The 16,480-nt window shown below is 41.0% G+C and overlaps 1 protein-coding gene across 6 annotated transcripts in view; it reads left to right on the forward strand.

Annotated features, from left to right (window-relative positions):
• The window catches only part of Prkdc (protein kinase, DNA-activated, catalytic subunit), a 169,808-nt gene that overhangs the window by 126,928 nt on the left and 26,400 nt on the right, over positions 1-16,480 (forward strand). For all 6 annotated transcript variants that reach the window (XM_013148466.2, XM_063258530.1, XM_063258533.1 and 3 more), the window contains 7 exons: positions 3,766-3,971; positions 5,934-6,072; positions 6,857-7,045; positions 7,566-7,790; positions 9,336-9,444; positions 10,838-10,949; positions 14,792-14,981. In XM_013148466.2, coding sequence (XP_013003920.2) covers positions 3,766-3,971; positions 5,934-6,072; positions 6,857-7,045; positions 7,566-7,790; positions 9,336-9,444; positions 10,838-10,949; positions 14,792-14,981 — 1,170 coding nt within the window. The remainder of the gene's footprint in view (positions 1-3,765; positions 3,972-5,933; positions 6,073-6,856; positions 7,046-7,565; positions 7,791-9,335; positions 9,445-10,837; positions 10,950-14,791; positions 14,982-16,480) is intronic.

The raw sequence follows: 16,480 nt of genomic DNA on the forward strand, positions 1-16,480 counted from the left end.
AGACCACACCATTGGAAGCTGCGATTTGGGTTTCCCGCTGCGCGGCGGCTGGCTGCCTGCCTCTACAGCGGCTCGGCACGGAGAGAGACGCGCAGAAGCTCAGGGAACGGGAATCTGCGAACGGAGTCGAAAACAGGACGGGCAGGGAGACGTGCACTGACTTGTGGTGAGGTGAGTGAGAGAAACTGACACTCTACCACAGTTTGACTCCAGCGGAAGACTTTCTGGGCCCGGGCAGTCCTGCGGGAGCAGGGTGTGGTGGCGACTCCAGCCACACATCCCCCTCTCAGGCAGGATTGGTGAAAAGTGCCTGGCCTGCGTGACGCTGCTGGTGGACCCGGTAGGCTGGCCCAACCCAGATCCCAGAGCCTGACGGTGGCCGGGAAGGGCGGGCCCCTTGTAGGCTGCCTGGTCCGTAACTCCCTGGTGCGCTGCAGTGGGCGGGAACACCTAAGCGACGCAATTCGATCAGGCTGTGGCTGACAGGGAGAGAAGCTGGGTCTCCTATATAAGCTTGCATATATAAGGAACAGAGAATATGGGAAGAGGCAGCAACAAGAAAGGCTCCTCGGCCCCCAATTCTGAGAAACAGGCAATAGCAGACACCGCACCAATAGACATAAAGCGCTATCTCCAGAGCCTCATAGATCAATTCAGGAATGAAGTTATCAATGACCTGAAGCTAGAAGTATGCAGAATAGTTAGAGAAATGCTAAGCACCACCCAAGAAAAAACAGATGGTGGAATGGAAGAACAGAAAAAGAGGGGAGAATTGTTTGATGGAGAAAATAGAGAAAGCATAGAGTACTTGAAGCAGGTTCAAAGGGACTACCAAGAAACTAAGAAGTCTATCGAAGACTGGCATAACAGCTTGAAAGAAACTAAGGACAGACTATCTGAACTGGAGGGCAGACTTGTAATATGGGAGAATGAAATGAAAAACTTCTTAAAAATAACAAATAAACAAAGAGCAATAATACAAAGACAAGAAGATGATAAGAGGATCCATAACTTAAGGATTAAGAACATAAAAGAAGAAGTAGGGATACAAACAAGTGAACTACAAAAGCTACTCACAGAAATAATCCAGGAGAATTTTCCTAATTTAGCAAAAGGAAAAGATACTCAGATGTATGAGGCATACAGGACCCCAGCTACCTACAACCCAAACAGAGCAACACCCAGGCATATAATAATAAAAATTCCAGAAATTCAATACAAGAACAGAATATTAAAAGCTGTCAGAGACAAGAAACAGACCACTTACAAGGGAGCACCCATCAGAATTACAGCAGATTTCTCTGCACAAACCATCAAATCATGAAGAGCATGGGGGGAAATAATTCAAGCTTTGAAAGATAATAATCTCCAGCCAAGATTGAGATATCCTGCACAACTGTCCCTGGAAATTGATGGAAAAACAAGGTGCTTCCAGGATAAAGAGGAACTGGGGGAATTTGCAACCACCAATTCAACTCTACAGAGAGTATTGCAGGATATTCTAAAAAAAGAAAAATACAAAGAATCCAGAAACAGTGGCGGGGAGGCCACAAGGAATGGAGCAGAGAACAAAATGAAGAAGACAAACTGACAGCTACTGACAGAAAAAGAGCCCAACAGAAATGAGGCAGAGAAGATTGGATGATAGGAACAGCTATTTTGGAGAAAATGACATCTTAATAGGTAATACTGATTTAGTATCATCTTGTTTTGAAGTCTCATCTAGCTTTTGTTCTTCTGTCTCCAATGGTCTAAATAGGTTGTATCTTATTGGATTTTATTATGTACGATAGTATAAGCAAAAACCTTTTAAAGACAAGGAGATTATACAGAAACCATTGTTCGTTTTCTGTTAGTCGATTCTAAATACTCTGTAATGCTGTCATTCTCTTAAATGGTTTTACATTGTTTTGATATGCTTAATGCTACAGTATACGAAGTTGTACTCAAGGATTTCAAGGAAAGAGACAATATGGTAACTACTTTTAGGTCAGAATTATCTGGTGGTGAAACACTATTCTGCTTAAATGGTTATGTTTTGATTTTGCTGTTATTTTGCAGCTATTTTGCTGTTATGCCCTCTTTTATCTCAGTCTCCACTCCATTATTTACTTTTTTATTTTTATCCTTTTAATTAAAGGAAAAAATAGCAGGATATATTATAGTAACCCACTTTGACTTTCCATTATCTCGATTTAAAGCCCTGTATTACTCTCACCATCTTGTTTTTGACTGATGTTCCCCTATTCTGTTTTGCTGGATAGTATCAGGTTCGAAAGTTTAGGCATCAGCTGTGAAGATAATGAGATTCATTATAACGCCCATTCTCATTGACTTTTATCTACTTTTGAAGACCTACAATGTCTCCAGTGGTTTGGTTTTGTCGGTTTTATTCTTTACTGTTTTGTTCAATTGTATTATAACTAATGATATAGGCAATTCTATTAGAGATAGCGGGAGACATTATGGTATCCATTGTTGATCACCTTGTATTATGTTTTTACATTATCTATTATGTCCACCCTTTTGACTTGACCGATTCTGTTCTGTTATGTCACATTTGGTTTTACTCTCTTCCAAAAAAGTAATAAGAACCGTGGGATCAACGAAACCCAAAATGTGTAATAGTCATTGTACAAAAGAGGAAAAGAAAGTGCTCTAAACTATATAACTGCATGTATATTTAAGTGTATAAGATAGAAAATGATATCACAGAGTTTTATTGGATCATTGAACAGAACTGTTTGCAGTATCATTGTTGGAATGTCCACTTTACAAGCTTTAATTTTGTGACTTGAACAATTATTTCTAAGATAACAATATGTAATCCATTAACTAGTGATTTCCTACTATTTTTTTTCTGTAAATCTGTATAACTTGTACCCTTTCTCTGCTTTTTTTTTTTTCTTTTCTCCTTAAATAAAATTAAAAAAAAAAAAAAAAGAGTTAGTGAATCGGTTTGGGGACCATCTGGTCACAGCTGGTGTGTGGCACAGCTGTGAGGGGAGCAGGTGGCCTGGGGCAGGTGTGCCCCGGCTGTCCTTCCAGGTCTGTGTGCACATGCAGGCTGTTTCAGCTAAAGCAATGTCACGCTGCTCATGTTCTTTGATGCTTGTAGTACTCTCAAGTGGAGAGTTACAAAGTGAAAGTCATTATAATGATTCCTGAGTCCTCTGTTCAGTCAGTAGTAATAGGTTAGCCCCAGGATGGAAGAAAGGAGGTGGTGCAGACTTAAGAAGGAGATGAATGCGCCCCCTTTTGGGAAATTGGATATGAAATCTTTGTATTTCATCTGCTGTTTTTAGCAAGTCTGACTTAACTCTTCTTGGAAATTGCAATTATTATTTAGATATAGAGGATGAGTGTATCTGTATGTATGTATACATACACACCACACACATCTTCAGTCCTCATATTTTGCCATTGTTATTCTAGCGTTATTTCCTGGGTTAGAAATGTAAAAATAAAAAGACATTTCCTCCTCTGAGCAAATTGAATGTTAAAGGGAAATTCGTTAATAGAATTATTCTGACAGGGCTGGGGATTTAGCTCAGTGGCTTAAGCACCTACCTGGAAGTGTGAGATCATGAGTTTGATCTCCAGTACCAAAAAAAATAAAGAATTATACAGACAAAGAAGCCTTTGGTGATATCACTATGTACGTCAAAACTCCCTTTCATGTTTGGTAGAAACAAGTTAATCACTTGTGAGGATGTAGCCCAAGTACCACATGCTGAACAGCTACATGTGTTTGTGGTTGTACAGGAGATCAGTTGCCAGCACGCAGACTTGCTGAGCCTCCACCCGCCCGCTGTCCGAACGTGCAGCCTGGCCAGTCTACAGCAGCCTGGGGGAATCCACCTGCTGGAGGAGGCCCTGCTCCACCTGGCACCGGCAGAGCCACCCAGCAAGCGCATCCGGGGCAGGACCCACCTCCCTCCAGACACCCTCCGCTGGATGGAACTGGCTAAGTATGGTCATGAGGGGCCGCTCCAGAGAACACTGAAATCCACCCGAGCAACCCAAAACACTGAGCTTCTTTGGCAGGAAATGAACCAATGAAGTTGATAGCAACACTTCTGTAACATTTTTAAAAATTATTTAGACTGAGTCAAGAATTGTTACCATAGGAGGAGCATGTTGTTCAAGAAAAAAAAAAAAAATTAAGCCTGTTCTTTCTTACCAGGGGTCGAACTCACTACCTAGCCTCGCAGGGCAGGTGCTTACACGCTGAGCTAACTCCCTAGCCCAACCTGTTCATTCCTTTCAGAATAAAGCTGTTTGAGCTCAGAATTTTCCCCCAAGTTCAGCTTCCTACAGTGTGGCTATAAATTATAGTTCCCAGTATTTTATGTTTTTTCCAGTTTTGCTAAACTGAAGAAGATGATTTATTATTTCCAACAGGACCCAAAATTTTAGAAATAGTTTAATCTAGTATTTTATTTGGGGAAGACAAATTCCATTTTGTAGTCTGCCATTGTGGATTATGTCTGATTTGTCTCTTACTGTGGTTTAACCATGTAAAAGCCCATGCATCATTCTGAGATGTTAGGTCAGGTTGAAATTTAATTTGAGAAATTTTAAGATGATTTTTACATTTTTGAGGTTCTATGTAAAAATACAATAAAACAAAGAGGAAGGGGGTCCTTACCCTTTTAACTGAGTAGTCAATTCCCATCTTGCCTTGAGTAGCATGATTGTGCCAGATAGAGAGGAGACTGGAAGGTGATTTAAACATTGATCCAAGTCACAAAATTTAGAAAAGCTGCTTTGGGCACTTTTATACCCAGTTACCCAAAATGTAAAGTAAGACGAGGTGGTACCAAGGAGGATGATGTAAGCGAGTGTAATTCAGAGAGTGCCTCATAGCCAACTGGATTTTACCCAGGAGCCATTTTATCTCACTGCTCCTGGGGTACAGATGAACAGAAGCACCTTCTTCTGGGTTTAGTTTTTTCAGGGAATGAGAAACCCCTGTCATTACTGTGTGCTCGGCAGATGGTCACCAGGTAAGATCTTAAGCTTTGGGTTTGAGACATGGTTCAGGCTGGCCTAGAACTCACTGTGTAGCTCAGGCTGGCCTCAACTTTGCAGCCACCCTGCTTCTGCCTTCCAAGTATTGGGTTACAGCTATGTGATACTGTTCCCAGCTTCGCAGGGCTTGGTCCATCTCTCACCTCCCCGTGGTGCCTCTGGTTTGTCATTTTTGACTCTTGGAGCAGGGCAATAGCGGAGCCATATCTATTAGATTTGGTCTAAATTTGGAATCCACGGGCTCACAAATTCTGCAGAGCCCTTTTAATGGGACTATAGGAGATTTAGAAAAGGACACAAAGGGCTAGGAGAACAAGGACGAAGTCGTCCTTGTCTGGCTCATCAAGAAGCTGCAGTTTTAGGAAGAGATGACATTTTGGTTAAAAGATGGTAAGGAATTTTCTGCAAGGAAGAAAACAAAACTTATTAAACCAACTTTATTTTTTAGTAAGAGGGTGCTTATTTAACAAAGGAAAGATAGATTTTTATTAAGGTGAAGAAATAGGTGTATGTTCTAGCAAATATGGCCACAGAGAAGTTACTTGTCTTTGAAATCGATATGGAACTTGGATTCAAGGAGGTGTCTTGCAATGAGAGCTGTTTACTTTCTTCTAAGTTTTTTAGCATTAGGCAAGAATTTCACTGGGTCATCTTCAGAAGCAGTTTGTACAGTATGATCTAATATTTTCATATTCATTTTAAATGTACATCAGTTTCTTCTGTATGAAGAAAGAGCAAAGCCTACAGATAATTTTTAAATTTTATATTTTAGCAAAATAAACACTTTATATGTCTTTAGTTAATATAAGGTGTGGCATCTTTACTGGCCATTTCATTAGGGTAAGTACTTTCACAATATTGAGTATGCACTGACTGGACCTATTTTGGTTCTTTTACAGATTGTATAGATCAATTGGAGAATACGATGTCCTCCGTGGTATTTTTAGCAGCGAGATAGGAACAAAGCAAGCCACTTGGGATGCTTTATTAGCAGAAGCCAGAAGTGATTATTCTGAAGCTGCTAAGCGGTATAATGAGGTAAAATCAGTCTCTAGCAAATATGTCGCAAACCTTTGGTTCTTTGCATGAACCAAGTGTTTCTTAGGTGTTACACAAAGATTAATAATAGCCATATATGGCTTTGAAATAACCAAATGTGAAATAATTATTCCTCACTTTTTTAAAGAAAACACTGAATAAAAGAAAGCATTTCATAAATTACCAAGTACTCTTAAACTGTACCATGTTATTTCTATGTCTGCTGTGATTTTATAATTTCTATTTGAGGATTATTTTCGTTCAGTAAGTGAAAAATTTATGAAGAAGTAACAAAGAATTTGAGATGATGACTGTAAATTTGATTCTCTACATTTTGTGTTTTGAGTTGCCAGTGGTCGTCCAAGTATGGGGGTTGAACTTCAGGGTCTGTGCCCTTGACACTCTTTAATAAGCAATCCCAGCTTTAAATCCTCTCCAGTTTCTTTAGCTATCCTGTATTTTAGTTTTTATTGTAAAAACTTATTAAATAGCTAATAACCCAGTCTTAAATCAGATTATGAAACATTAAGCCTTTTGTCTCATTAATTGGCTTCACTGGTAAATTTCTCCAAGGAATGGCTTTCTGTTGGTTTAGGCTTTTTACATTTATTTGTTATTGTAACATTTCATTTGTTGTTTTATTTATTGTCACTTTAAGTATTCTCCCTTTTCTCTTGCCCTGAAAGTGACTGTCCTCACTAGGGCTGTTTTTCTGTATTCCCTTTGGAAAACATTTTCATTTGTATTCTTTCCACTTACATTCCTGCTAACTTTTCTCTGGCAGGCTCTTAATAAACAAGAGTGGGCAGACGGCGAGCCTACAGAAGCTGAGAAGGACTTCTGGGAACTGGCGTCTCTTGACTGCTACAACCACCTCTGCGAGTGGAAGTCACTGGAGTACTGTTCCACAGCCAGTGTGGACAGTGAGAACCCCCCAGACTTAAGTAAAATGTGGAGCGACCCATTTTATCAGGTGGGTAGAACTATTTAGATCACTAAAATAGATGTTTAGATTCAGGTGTTTTCTACTTAGTAAAATCACTTGATTTCCCCCCCAGCAAAGGTAGCAGTTGTGAAGCTCTAGGATATTTCTATGGCCTGACTCCCCCAGCAAGCTCCACAGTGCTATTAAATCTTGTATTCCTTATAGTTGACCCTTCGGAACTAAATGGCATGTATTTTCAAATGAGTGTTATAACATTCCGGCTGTGACCACAGAGAAGACTATTTCCTGTTGTCTCCTGTGCTGTAAGAGTTCGCTCTGCATCACCGGCCACGTATGGGAGGCCGCGTTTCCGTCCCACGCCACCGCTGCCTTCGCGTGCCTTAGTCCTGAATCTGTGTGCAGCGTCACAGCCACCTTGCGCTCAACACGGACCCCATTTCCTTCAGAGCGGCTTCCCCGTATTTTGTGGTTCTGAGATGGCGCGTAACATCCCAAGATAGACACTCGGATGGACACTGAAATTACAAGCAGGTCTGTGTTTCCGCAGGAGACGTTCCTACCATACATGATCCGGAGCAAGCTGAAGCTGCTCCTGCGAGGCGAGGGCGAACAGTCCCTGCTGACTTTCGTGGACGAGGCGATGCGCGGGGAGCTGCAGCAGGCGCTGATGGAGCTGCAGTACAGCCAGGAGCTGAGTCTCCTCTACATCCTGCAGGACGACATTGACAGGGCCAAGTACTACGCGGAGCAGGGCATTCAGATCTTTATGCAGGTGATGTTAGTAGACCGGAGTTCGTTGCGGTGCTGTGGGCCCTACCCAGGCTTTGCACACACTGAGCAAGTGCTCGGCCGCTGGACTGCAACCCCAGCTGGGCATCTGACAGTTTTAAAAATCAATAAATAAACGAAAACAGTCACCAAGCAGAATTTTATTATTGTATACTACCCATTTCTTTCCTTCTGTTCTCCCAGTTCCTCATGTTGTTATTTATCTTTTTTGTTATTTTGACTCAGCTATGATGTTGCTATGTGGTTCAGGCTGGCCTCTAACTTGGAGCAATCCTCCTGCCTCAGTCTCCAGGTGCTAGGACTGTGTCCAGCTTCCATTTCTTTTTTTTCTTTTTTTTTTTTTTTTTTTTCATTTCTTTTTTATTTTAAAAAGGTCCTGTTTTTGAAGTTTTTAAATTTTGTATTTCTTCGTCTTTTTTCTTCTTTTTTCTTTCTTTTTCTTCTTCTGATATTGGAGAATGAACTGAAGGCTTTCCCTGAACTAAATTCCTGCCCTTTCTTAAAACCTTTATTTTAAGACAGGGTCTCACCAAGTTACCTAAGCTATGCTTGAATTTGTAATCCTCCTGCCTCAGTCTCCTATCGTACTGGGATTGCAAGGCATACACCACATCCAGTTCTGGTTTTTAGTTTCCTCTCACGCTGTTGCAGAATTCTTGAGAACAGGTTTTTCCATGCGGAATACCAATATAGAAGTTCGGTTGCTTGGTGAGGAACATGGATTGCTCCCCCTCGTTAGTTTTTTGCCATTTCTCTTTTATTGCTTTCCTGAGAGTCTTCTTTTTTTTTTTTTTTTTTTTTTCATCTTTTCCCTTTTTATCGGTACCGGGGATTGAACTCACAACTGCTTGCTTGCAAGGCAGGCGCTTATGCCGCTGAGCTAAATCCCCAGCCCCAAGAGTCTTCTACTCACAGTTGTGAGTTTGTGTTTTGTGTAAGTCCACTATTGTTGGTCATCGGCATGGTGTTAATCGTGGGAGCTTATAAATTAATTTTCATTTTAATTCTGCTGTTTGAGTTGGTTAGTACACACAAAATGAAGTCTGTCAAAAGGGAAAGAATTAGCTTCTATGGTTGGTATTCTACATTATAGGATGTTGTGATTTTTTTTTTTTTTAACTAGTACAGACTGGGCATGTAGGATATTTGTAGAGCACTTGCTTAGCGGATAGAAAAGGAAAGTTGTAAAACCAGTAATAATTACATAACTTGAGGGTAAGGCTCAGTGCTAGAGTGTGTGCTTAGCATGCATTAGGCCCTGCGTTCAATCCCCAGTGCCTCTTCCAGAAAAAAAATAGAGACAATGATAGTTTGAGTATATCAATTTCATTTAATCAAAGTATAATTGAAACCCTAAATTAAAAAAAATCTAAACCACTTGTTTCTGTGACCTAATTTTTAACTTCTCTGAACACACTGTGTAATGTATTTGTAGGACTATTAGTGTATTTCACATTTTAGAGATCTATATTAAAAATTTCAAGTAGTAAATTTGATTTACAACAATGCTGCATGCCTTTTTTTCTAGAATTATTCAAGTATTGATGTCCTGTTGCATAGAAGTAGACTCACCAAATTACAGTCTTTACAAGCTTTAACAGAAATTCAGGAATTCCTCAGCTTTATAAGTAAACAAGGTAATGTTTTTCACATGTCTTTTTTTTTTTTTTTTAACTGTGGAAGAGTTTTAGCATTTGATTTTTTGCTTTAGTGGAAATACCTGCCTTCTCATATATGGGTTGGAAACTGCCTTGAATTTGTTCTATACATACCATATTCTGAAGCCACCAGAATAAATGTGTAAGGTGGTCAGGCACCGTTAACAACTGGGACTGCAGAGCCAAAATGCATTACTCAGAAGAGTCCAGAGTAGGGTGACCTCACATGGTAGGAAAGTGAGGATCGAAGGCTATGAACCTAGGGCGTGGGTCTGGGACTGCCCTGAGGGGACGGGGGACCCTGAGGGGGTGCCCACATAGAGGACAGGAGAGAGGCATCACAGAGCTGCGCCCATAGGAAGGCAGCAGTGTCTGGGAGCCAGTCTGCCAGAGGCCTCTGGGAGGAGCCTGTGGGGAGCAGGACGGGTAGAGGGCCGTGTCCCCATCAGGAAGGCCTAGGAGCCACTTACCCTGGGTTTGTCCCCGTGCCCATAGGGCCATCCAAGAGACAGAGTCAGAAAGAGAAGCATTTTTCCAAAGCTGAAATATCCTAGTTATAAACTTGTTTCAACTTTTGTCCTACATAACTGAAAATAATTATGAAAATTTTGAGAAATATTTTGCAAGTTGTCTATTTTCTTATCACATATTATTATCATTTCACTAAGTGCTTTCTATTTCAAGAGCTAGTTTGAATCTCTTTATAACAGCCTTAGCTTTTTCCTGGTCATACTTTGGGGGCCTGGAGAGATTAAATGATTTAGGTAATAAGTGAAAGCTAAGAATGTAGGGCTTTCTGAACTCACCTCCTGTGCTGACCACCACTTTTCAGCATCAGACAGAAAAACTCAGAATATTAGCCATGTGAAATTAGCAATTGCATGAGAATTATTTTAAATATCTTTCCTGGACTCTTGAGTTCTCACTGTTTCAAATATTAAAAATGCATCTACAGTTGGGACATTATTCCCTGGTTTAACTCAAGTGAGGCTTTCAGTAGAGCTTGTGAGTACTCACATTGGTGGCATAAACAAAGACTATAGATCATCCTTTGCTGATTCAGATCAGATTTTTTTCTCAAGAAAATTATCTTCTCAATTTTCAGTGCTTTTAAGATTTTGAAATTGCAGATGAAGAATTGTAGACCTGTAGTGAATCCAAAAAGATGAGTGTGTTTACTTTCCCCTATTTTTTTTTTTGTGTCCTAAAGTGATTCAGTTTAAATATATTGTATTTAGTATGGTGACTTACGTGCCTTTTGTGAAAGAAAAAAATTTTTAACTTTGAGAAATTTTAATTACATTTCTGTTTACTAATAATTTCTTGTCATTGGGCTGTAGATATAATTAATCATCCTCTAATACATTTTTAGGTAATTTATCATCTCCAGCTGCCCTTAAGCGGCTCCTAAAAACCTGGACAAACAGATATCCAGATGCTAACGTGGACCCGATGAGCATCTGGGATGACGTCATCACAAACCGGTGAGAGGCGGTTCTTTTCCGTCAGATGCGAGTTCTTGTGCAAAGCTGTCGGACTATACTTAGAACAGCGTGGGGTTTGAGCCTGTGTACCTCTCATCATGCTGATTGCCCAAGTGTGCTGTTCTAGCAGAACTCCGCAGGACGACGTGTGTTCTTGTACCCCCACTCACCATCTGGGGAGAGGGGGTGCTGCCCACTCATTTCGGGAGGCTGGGGTGCCGTGCTGGTGGAGACATGATCTGGCTGGGAAACAGGACGGGGGCAGCCCGACATCTGCTGCCTCATGACTGACTTTTAGATGGTGGATGGCAGCAAAGAAGAGGCTGCATAAGGGTGTTTTTATTGCTGTTACTAAAACTCCCACCCCTCACTGACTCCCGCACACTGCTGCGCTTGCGTCCTCATGCTGCCTCCCCTGTGAACCCTGGGGGACACAGTACTTCCTGTGCCTGCGGGGAAGGGTTAACACGCAGAGCGGTCGTCTGTTGTGTGTGCAGACATCCGTAGGAAGCAGGGTTCAAGAGCCCGGACCCAGCCGTTGCATTCTTCTGTTATTTGCTCTACAACTGCTTTTTAAAAAAAATTGTGCTTTTTATTTTGAGGTAAGCTCTTGTAGAAAAGTTGTAAGAAAAGTAGACTTGTCTTGTATACTTTAATTCCTAGATAGAACAATTTTTAAAAACATTTTTGACCTTTGCCACTCCTCACCAAAGTACTCTGTGGCTTTTCTCAGGATGTCACCGTTACCATCTGCCTTCTGCTGGTGAGTCATTGTGACTGCCTGGTTAGAACGTCCGCTTGTCACTCCATTGTCCAGCGCTGTTGTTTTCTTTGCAACCAGTAAGAGAGTGGAGTGAGGAGAAGCTTTGAGATGCGCAGGCGTCCTTGTTCTCCTGAGACTCAGCCCTGGGCTTTTGGCTCCTCCAGTTTCGGCAGCAATGATTGCAAAATAACAATTTCTGAGTTTCCCACTTATTCCATGGTTATCAAGCCATATTTTCTTCTAAGGAAGAATCCTTTCATCTACCTGTTTGTTTACTTCTATAAAAAACTATCCATAAAGAATTACGGGTTCCAGTTTACTTAGTGGGCTATAACCCACTGGTGTCCTCATACAGTTTATTTTGTATGAGCCGAGTTTTGGCCAGGGGGAGCCACTGCAGGTGGATAATCAGCCTCATCTTACAGAGTTTTCCTCCCGTTTTCTTCTAGAAATGTTGTAGTTGTAGTTCTTGCATCTGTAGATCTTGCATTAAAATTGTAGTTCTGGATCCACTGGAAGGTAATCTTTGTAGAAAGTGTGAAGTAGGAAGAGATGTTAATTTTTCCTTATCAGTATGTGGTGGTCTACCCTCATGTTCAAAAGTCCATCTTTGCATACTTGAAAAAAGGTGTATATTTTTATTTATCTTTCTGTCTAGTTCATCAGCTGCTGGGATAGGGGTATCAGAATCTTGTGCAACTATTAAATTGTCTTTTTCTCTATTTTTACTTACTGTATTTTTACTTCTGTTATTAAGCACATACACATTGATAGATGCTATTTCTTTCTGGTGAAGTGTATCATTAGATACACTGATTTGTGTATATTACTTCAAATGAAGTTATACATAATGAAAATACCAGCAGAATTATATTTTTGTCATACTATAAAGACCCCTTCCCCTTTCATTATTTGAGACAGCATCTTGCTTATGTTCCAGGTTAGCCTTAAACTCAAGATCCTCCTGCCTCAGCCTCCCAGTGTTCTGGGATCACAGGCAGGGACTACCATGCCCAGCTTTTATGTAACATTCATCATTTGTTCTTAAAGATGCAAGCTTTCCCCCGGTATCATTTTCATTGTGTATTGGCAGTTTGATTATGATCTTTCTAGATGTGCTTTTCTTTGATTTTTTTTTTAATACTGTTTAGTTTTCTGGGCAGGTTGAGTCTTTACCTTACTTTATGTCCCCAAATTTGAGGATATTTGTCATTGTTTCCTGAGCTGTTTTGCCCATTTCTTTCTCTCCTTGTGGGACTTGGCCTACACACAGACCAGCCCTGTTTATGCTGTCCCATAGTCCCTGGGATCTCTGTTCACTGGTGCTCCATTATTTTTCTCTGCTCTACTCAGAGCATTGCTGCTGATCTGTTTGCAGGTGCTCTGCCACCTTCCTCAGTCGTCCTCATTCCTCCGCTAAGTGTCTGCTCTCCGTATTTCATTCCAGGTATTTTGTTTTTCAATTGTAAAATATCTACTTGGTTATTTTATGTTTTCTCTTTCTCCTGAGATACGTCTTCGTTAATTCATGTGTATTTTCATTACTTCTAAAGCAACAAATTTCAAGTAGCTGCTCTAAGGTCCTCATGAGATCCTTCCTCCCTGTGGGTTATCCTGGAGTCGGCATCTGTTGACTGTCTTTTCTGCTGAGAAGTGATGGACTTTTCCTTTTTCTTTTGGATTGTGTCTTGGAAATTGTGAATCTTCACTTGTGTAAACATAACTTCTTATATAATCCTCTGGAAGGCGGTCAGCCCAGTTGCATGTGGATAACAGGCCCTGGCCTGCTCTTCTGGCACAGATCTCAGGTCCATCTTCAAGTCTCTTCTACTTTGTTTTGAGTCTGGCCTGTGCATGTGGGCCTCAGGGTGTACTGGACTTTGGTGGCTCATGCCCAGAGCTGGCGGGTCCTTCTCTGGCTCTATCCACTCCAGGGCCAGCTGGGAAGAATGCGCAGTTTCCTTTAATATGTGTTCATCTGTCATTTCTTCAAATGTTTACCAAGTGCCACTTTTTACTTGTTTGTTCTTGTGATTAACAAGGAAGGAAGAAAGAAATGGAGAGAGTAAGAGGCAAAATAGATGTGAGGCATGCTGTACTGTTTCTAAGAAAATTAGAAGAGGGGCTGGGGTTTTAGCTCAGTGGCATAAGCGCCTGCCTTGCAAGCAGGTAGTTGTGAGTTCAATCCCCGGTACCAATAAAAAGGAAAAAGACAAAAAAAAAAAAGAAAGAAAGAAAGAAAATTAGAAGCAATCTTAGAATGAACGACAGAAAATTTTGGTGTGGGGGGGGGGTTGTAGTGGGGACTGAACTTAGGGCCTTCATGCTAAGTTATATCCTTAGCCTTATTTATTTTTATTTTAAAGCAGAGTCTCACAAAGTCTCCCAGGCTAGACTTACGGTCATAGTCCTCCTTCCTCAACCTCCTAGAGGCTTAGGATTGTAGGTGGACACCGTCACTCTTATCTGGGTTACTTGATTATTGATCAGAGACAAACTTTATATGCTAAATACCTTTGTCAGTATTACTGATGCAAAATCATATGAAATTATAAATGCAAAATGTATATACTTAGGTAAATTATATTATTTATATGTAAATAAACATATTTATGCTAACCCACACATAACATTTAAAGTTCTCAGTGATTGTAACCTGTTTTTTGTTGCTTTATTTTGTTTTATTTTATTTTTTGCCTTTAAGTATACGACATTAGATTGAGGTGACTATAGAGAGAAAAATGACTTTTGATTCAACAGGGTTTGTTACTTGTTCGTTCAGAGAGAAAATTTTAAAAAGAGAGAGAATTGTGAGTTGGAATGCTTTATTTTGTGGATGAGAGGCTCTAAATGACCTCTAGAAAACTCTGTTGAAATGCCCTTTGTGATCTGTCCAGAGTTGGTCCATTGAGGTGGGGTGGACAGCCGGTGCCCAGCACATACACTGGCAGTTTCCATGTGAGCAGAGCCTTAATGACCATACGGTATTTGTGTGTACTATGAATGAGTAGCCTTCTGAATGTCAAAAGATTCTGTCATGAGACTGGCATTGTGTCTCACTGTGCTTTGCTTTGTATAGATGCTTCTTTCTCAGCAAAATAGAGGAGAAACTGGCTCCTCTCTTTGAGGACAGCATGAGTGCAGATGACGAGGAAGAAGACCACAGCGGCGGGCAGGGTGGAGCTGAGCCGGAGGAGGGCGTGGCCTCCCTGATCCGGAGCTGCAGGTTCTCCATGAAGATGCAGATGGCCGCAAGTGCGCGCCAGCAGGTGGGCCCTGCGCCTGGCTGCTCTGTGGGATGGAGGGATCCCCAAATTAGCTCTTCTCTTCATTTAGCTTTGCTTTTGGATTTTGTTTTAGTGGCAGCAAGATTTGAACCCAGGGTATCCAGACTGAGCTACATCCCCCACTCCTTTTAGCTTTGCTTTAAAATCTGAAGCTTCAGGATAACTGAATAGGTAGTAAACTTTTCTCATCATCACAAAGTAGATGTATGGGCTGGGGCTGTAACTCGGTGGTGCAGCTCCTGCCTGTGATAGGTAGGACTCTCTGAAACTCTTAGAATTATCCAGAAAGCCTCTACCATTTATTACATGCCTGTTAACCGTTTCACAATGTTTATTATCTGTTATCTGAAAAACAAACCTAGTACTCTGTTAGCAAAATAAATCCTTGACACCTAGTTACAAGTTACTTTTAGGTTTAAGTGGTGACAGTCTATTATTTAATAAGAGCCTTTCTTACTATCAAGTATAAAAAGTTCCTTGTAATCTATTACAGCATATGAAACCACAGTTGACTACACTAGTGGGGCTTGCTACTTTAATGACCCTGCGTGGATTGCAGACACATCTCTCTTGTTTTTCTATTAGAAATACTGTAATTAATACTGTGTTTATTGTAGGCTTAAATGCTCACCTGTAGATTTTTGAGATTTGTGTTTTATCTTAGAAGTTGTTATACCGTAAATAACAGAAAGTGCAACTCAGAGCAGCTGAAGACACTAATGGAAATCTGTCACCTTCCAAAAGTGAGGTGACTTCTGAGAAGAGCTAGTTCTGAACTAGGCACATCTCAAATACCGTCTGCAAGGGCAGGCTTTATCTTCTTCCACTCTCTCCTACCGTGTTTTCGTTCTCTACAGTGACACTGGCAACTCCAAGCTCACCCCTTGTCCTTGGAAGTAGCTGGGAGTAGATTACATCATACTTTCTCACACAGGCCTCTTCCTCTAGAGACCATTTCTCTTCGACTGCCTTCTACAGAAAAAATGTTTCCTGCCTGCAAACCATGAACTGCTACCGCCCCCATGCCTTGTAGCCTGATTGCAGCAGGATGGCCATCGAACCTCTGAGGAGGCTGCTGTGGCTCAGAAAGAAGTCAGGGTGCCCAACCCCAACAGGCAGGGCATGCTTTCACTGCCAGACATTTCACCCAGACGTTTCCAAGTGGGGGAAGGACATGAGAGGAGAGCGGGTGGGAGGAAATAAACTATGCGTACAGGATTGAGAAATCCTGTGAAAACCACTAAGGCCGCTGAAATTCTCTGCTGTGGTACATTAATTTTTTCAGCATTTTTCAGTAATATATTTCCATGTAAGTGTGGGCTAAATGAAGTTAGCTACCAACACAAGTAATATTGGGGTAGAGAAATAATTATGGGAAATCTTCACTGTATTTCAGATTACCTGCCCATTCTCTTTAAGACTCTTGAGAAGTGGATTTGCGATTTGAGATTTGCCTTTTTGTTGCCATGCCCTTCAGTAGG

This window comes from Cavia porcellus, unplaced genomic scaffold (genome assembly GCF_034190915.1).
Source record: "Cavia porcellus strain 051 isolate PalLab524CR breed Dunkin Hartley unplaced genomic scaffold, mCavPor4.1 scaffold_11, whole genome shotgun sequence".
Lineage (NCBI taxonomy): Eukaryota > Metazoa > Chordata > Mammalia > Rodentia > Caviidae > Cavia > Cavia porcellus.